This window comes from Artemia franciscana, chromosome 3 (assembly GCF_032884065.1).
Source record: "Artemia franciscana chromosome 3, ASM3288406v1, whole genome shotgun sequence".
Lineage (NCBI taxonomy): Eukaryota > Metazoa > Arthropoda > Branchiopoda > Anostraca > Artemiidae > Artemia > Artemia franciscana.
The window spans coordinates 51,052,701-51,057,614 of record NC_088865.1 but is presented as its reverse complement, the minus strand read 5'-3'; the positions used below and the strand labels follow the sequence as shown (position 1 = coordinate 51,057,614).

Below are 4,914 nucleotides of genomic sequence, written 5' to 3'. Positions count from 1 at the left end.
ACAAAACAGGTTTACCGCCGATGGCCCCAGAGCAAGGTGCTTCTTACATGATTGGGTGTATTTTCTAATAGATTCAGGTACATATTACGTAATAAGCAATATTTTGCATTCTAAAAGATGCATGTGTTAGTTACTTAAAAACCTTTAGGGGCACGCTATCGGGAAGCCTTCGAGACACCCGACCATAGCGAGCAATTCCACCGAGCCCCTAGAAACCTATTTCACCGAGCCACCTAGCAACCAATTCCAACGGGGGGGGACTTAGCAGCCAATTCTATTGGGGAGCCCTAGCATACGATTCCATTGGGCCCCTAGAATCCAATTTCACAGGGGGACCCTAACACCTACTTCCAGCGGGTGAGGAACTAGCATCCAATTCCACTAGGGCCCTTGCATCCAATATTAAAAAGGGACCCTAGCGATTAGTTCCACTAGGGGGGCCCTAAAATTCAAATCCAAAAGAGGGGTCCATAGCAACTAATTTAATTGGAGCCACTAGCGAGCGATTCCAACGGGGCCCTAGCAACCAATTTCACTGGGTTCCCTAACTTTACCTAACCTGTTACGTAATAGGGTGGGTTTACTTTGGCTTTTATGTAATAGGGAATGTTTTCAAAGAGATGCAGGTGCTTGTTCCGTAATAGGACTTGTTAGAGTCTGCTAGTCAAGCGAGGAATCCCATGCTGTAAAGTAGGTTGCAATGCATAACAAGCACCTGCATCTCGTTGAAAACCCTGCATAAATATTCGAAAGAACGAATATTGCCTACTGGAGTCAAGCGAGGAATCCCCTGCTGTAAATTAGGTTGCAATGCGTAACAAGCACCTGCATCTCGTCGAAGATCCTGCATCATTATTCGAAAGAACGAATATTGCCTACTGGAGTAATTTAATCTGTCTGTAACTAGAATTACAATTTAGGAGTGATGATGCTTAATTCAATTACATGTATCAGCGGCTTCAGATATTGCAGCAGTTACGGAGTTTAGTGCAATTCGTTTAAGATCTTTCCATAAATTTCAAGGGTGTTTTCTGTCACTTTGTCTATTTTCTTGTTCACTCAACTTAAAATGTTTGATAATATTCTTTAAAAATAGGAATTCATCAATTTTTTGTCAAAACGATGAAGTGCGTTTCTTCAGTAAGCGAAAATAAATTCTGGTGACTGAAAAAAAACTTTGATTTTGTGTGAATTAAATAAGGGCTTTCATAGGCTCTATAGTTAGATTTATTAGTTTTATTTCCTCCAAACAAAAATTTACTAAGATTTCTTCTACCACACCAATAAATGCTTATATAAACTATATAATTTGTAACTTGAGTAGCTCAAAACGATTAACAAGAAATATCTGAATTACGCAACGTAAACCAATTTGTAATAGACATTAACAAAATGAAATACTTAGTCTGGAAGTCTGACTAAAATATGCAGTTTCTGCACCCGTATTGAAACACAAAACTGTCTCAACCTTAAGCTAAATGAGCTCGCCTTATTAGGAATTGCATTTAAACTTCAATTGATTTCTTGGTTTGCTACTACAAAAGTTACAACGTTCAGTATTCCAGCGACAAGTTTAGTTCTCGCTATTGTTTGCACTAGCTTGACTTTCTGACAACAACGACTCTTCTTGCTCACGGAGTAGACGTAGCCGACGATCAGCTTCAGCCCAAACAGAGCCAACTTTGGGACTGAACGCATCATATACAGTCCTGAAAATTTTTATCTCTTTTTCAAGGATGTCGCACCTCTTTTTCAGAATTGAATTAGATTTGACCAAATTTTTTAGCTCGTCTTCTTTAGCAAGCATTCTTTGCTTAGCCTTTTCCCTTGAGCGACGGACTGCAATATTGTTACGTTCCCTGCGCTTTCGATATTCATCAGTACTTTTATCAAGGTTTAAGGATTGCTGGGAATCTGTCTTCTGTTTCCCTTCATAGAAGCTGTCATGACTATCAGCATTGTCAAGATTCCCATCATAAAAACTCTCTCGACTGTCGGTATTCTCCAAGTCTGACTTGCAAATACTGTCGAGCCTCGATCGCTTTGATGTGGGAACAGAGCGTGTTAAAATTTCTAAGGCGGCTTTAGGTGACCGTTCCGGATTATTTGTTTTTGAAGTCATGTTGAAAAACCTACTTTCTCTTAATGACTGAGGATTGTTCCTCATCTCGGAGACACACTCAGAATAAGCTCTTTTTCGCATAGGTTCATTAAAAAATCTCTCTGATCCAGCTGTATTTTCGTTAACTAGAATATCATGTTTGGCAATGGTTTCGAGGCTAGCGAATTGAATCGTTTGATCAGCAAGATCTTGCTTTGCAACGTCAGATAGTGTTGATTTAGAAACAGCTTCAGCAATAGCAAGATTCAGTGCCCCCTCAGAAAGAGAGGATGTATCAACTGTTTCCAGGACCAAGTTTGGTTTATTTACCACTTGAACAAGCATTTTATTCTGATTCACCGCGTTCATACTTACGGCATGCTGGGGACCTAAACTATAGTTGACTTTCATGCCTCCAGCCATCTGTTCTTGCTTATTGAAAAACGACTCTGGGAAAACTTCCAAAAATACGGATTTAGCAGGAGGCTCAATAAGAAGCTGTCTTGGGACAGGTTCAAGTTTCATTGGTGGACTGGGCAGTTCAGACTTAACGGCTGGATTTGATTTTGATAGAGCCTCAAGAAGGACTTTGGGGGATTGATAGGATGTTACTTGTGTTTCGTTTGACTGGGGTTCAAAAGCCTTTCTGTTTGACAACTGAGTTGAAGCATTTGGGAACATCGAGTCTGGGAAGGTCAAATCAAGCAATGTCTGCCAGTCTGCAGATAGTTCAGAGCATTTCAGACTATTTTCCATTTTGACTTGTCTCCTTTTATTCCTCTTTGTCCAAACTTTAAGCTAACAAAGTAACTTCTTCAGTCTTAAAGCCCGTAAAACTGCAAAAAAAAAAAAAAATATAAGATCATAAAGTTAAATTACGACAAAAATGGCAGGAAAACAAAACGTTTGACGGAACAAAATGGAATAAAGAGCGATAATTAATGAAGCAGTTTCTTTTTCCTCTCAGCGCTATAATTAAGAACATCACTTTCCAATAGATAAGTGTTATCATATTAATTATGTTTGGGCATGGTTTCAGATAACTTCTATTATAGAAACATGTATAGATTACATGAAGTTTATTCTTCCAAACAAGAAACCTTAGAAAAATCAAATAAAGATATGCAATATAATTTTCATCTGTATATGAATAACTAAGAACAACCTGAACTTAAAAATTAGCAAACTAAGAATAGAACGAAGATGAGGAGTCTAAATATACAATTGAGATACTTCTGCCCAACTCATAGCTTAACCCAAATTAGAGAAACTCAGATGTTTATTTGGATTTTCTCTTTATCTGTTTGCCTTTATTTTGCTACTTCCCTTTAGTTCACTGATATCTTTTTAGTTTTTAACTTTTCCACTTTTCTTTTGAAATATTCTTTTTTTGATATTTTCATGGTTTTCATTTTCTTTCCAGCACTGAGGGTACCTTATTCTTTCAACAGTTAAAATATTCTCATTGTAGTCTTCTTCTTTGGATTTTGGCTTAAACTCCACTACTTTAGTATCAAAGTTTTTTTATTCCTATTTTCTTGGAAAAAGAACTTACATAATAACAAACAAAATTGATAAAACAAAATTGGCTTCTTTGGAGGTTTCACCTTACTATATATAATTGTTAAGTATCCGTAGCACCTAGCTAATCATGTGAGGTTATTCAACGGGCAGCGTCATTTCAGAGTTTTTAGATGGGGGGGAGGGATAAAGGACATTTAAATTTGTGTTTGACAGAGGGAGGAGTCTTCCAGGCCTTACAAAAAAGTTTATCCGACAACTTTTCTTGTGTTTGTCTTCCGACGAGCTCCTTGGCTAGTTATAAAGTAGGCTTAAACAAAAAAGGTACTAAAACCAAGCCAAACGATGAGCTTCTGAAGCTAAATATCTGCAATTAAAACCGTTCGTACAAAGCTTTTCCATTAATTATTACTTCATTAATTTTGGCGCCTTTTTTTCTCTATTCTAGTCCAATTCTTCTGTTGAGTTGCTTATGCCTGATGACGAAAACCTCTTTTAAGTTGACTAATAGGACTTAAAAAAAAGGATTTGGTTAGCTTCAAAATTAAATGCGGCAATTTCAAATTTAACTAAATTGGGTGCTTTGTCACTGAAAACCTTTATTCTGCTTTAAATTGCCTAATTATTAAAACTGCATGCATCCAATATACAGATTGACGCTCATAATATAGCATCCAACAACCAAATTACCGATGAACATCATATTTTGGAAGAAACCTAAAATTTTACTTCTTATTGGTGGGAAAAATATTATAGGATTTTTTTTTGCATGTTTCTTTATGGACATTATGCTTGAACACACGCTTTAATTATGATATTCAAATTAGATACAACCAAATATTGATGACATTTTTAAAATAATTTTGGGCTTTTTTTTTATAGCGAATTCCCTTACAGAGCATAATAGTCCTGAGTCAATCGAATTGACAACCGATTCGAAGGAAAAAGTAGTTATCCTATCTGCCCTTTGAACGACCGAAGTGGCACGGGTAGTCCACCTTCGTCAGAAAATCCAGACTCTTTCTCCTTCACATTGATTGGTAATTGCCAAGACAAGCTTGCGACGATAGAATGGCTATCACAGTACTAACGTCGAGGGCCGTATCTAGGGAGGGGGATTACCGCATTTGGACGCATTCCCCTCATAAATATTTTCTCCGCCCGTAAATTGGGCTTAAAACGCAGGTAGAAAGAAGTTTAACCCCTCCTGCAAAGGATGAATCCCGTTGCCCCCACACCGACAAAAATAATTTTGTCAACCCCCCCCCCCCCCCCCCCCGAAAAAAATCCTG

General features: G+C 37.6%; 1 protein-coding gene across 1 annotated transcript in view; it reads right to left on the bottom strand.

Annotated features, from left to right (window-relative positions):
- Nucleotides 1-1,221: 1,221 nt before the first annotated feature.
- LOC136025381 (uncharacterized) overlaps nucleotides 1,222-4,914 on the bottom strand; it is a 64,768-nt gene continuing 61,075 nt past the window's right edge. The window contains exon 2 of the mRNA XM_065701367.1: nucleotides 1,222-2,937. Within this exon, the coding sequence (XP_065557439.1) occupies nucleotides 1,574-2,857 (1,284 nt within the window). The 5' untranslated portion in view covers nucleotides 2,858-2,937 and the 3' untranslated portion in view covers nucleotides 1,222-1,573. The remainder of the gene's footprint in view (nucleotides 2,938-4,914) is intronic.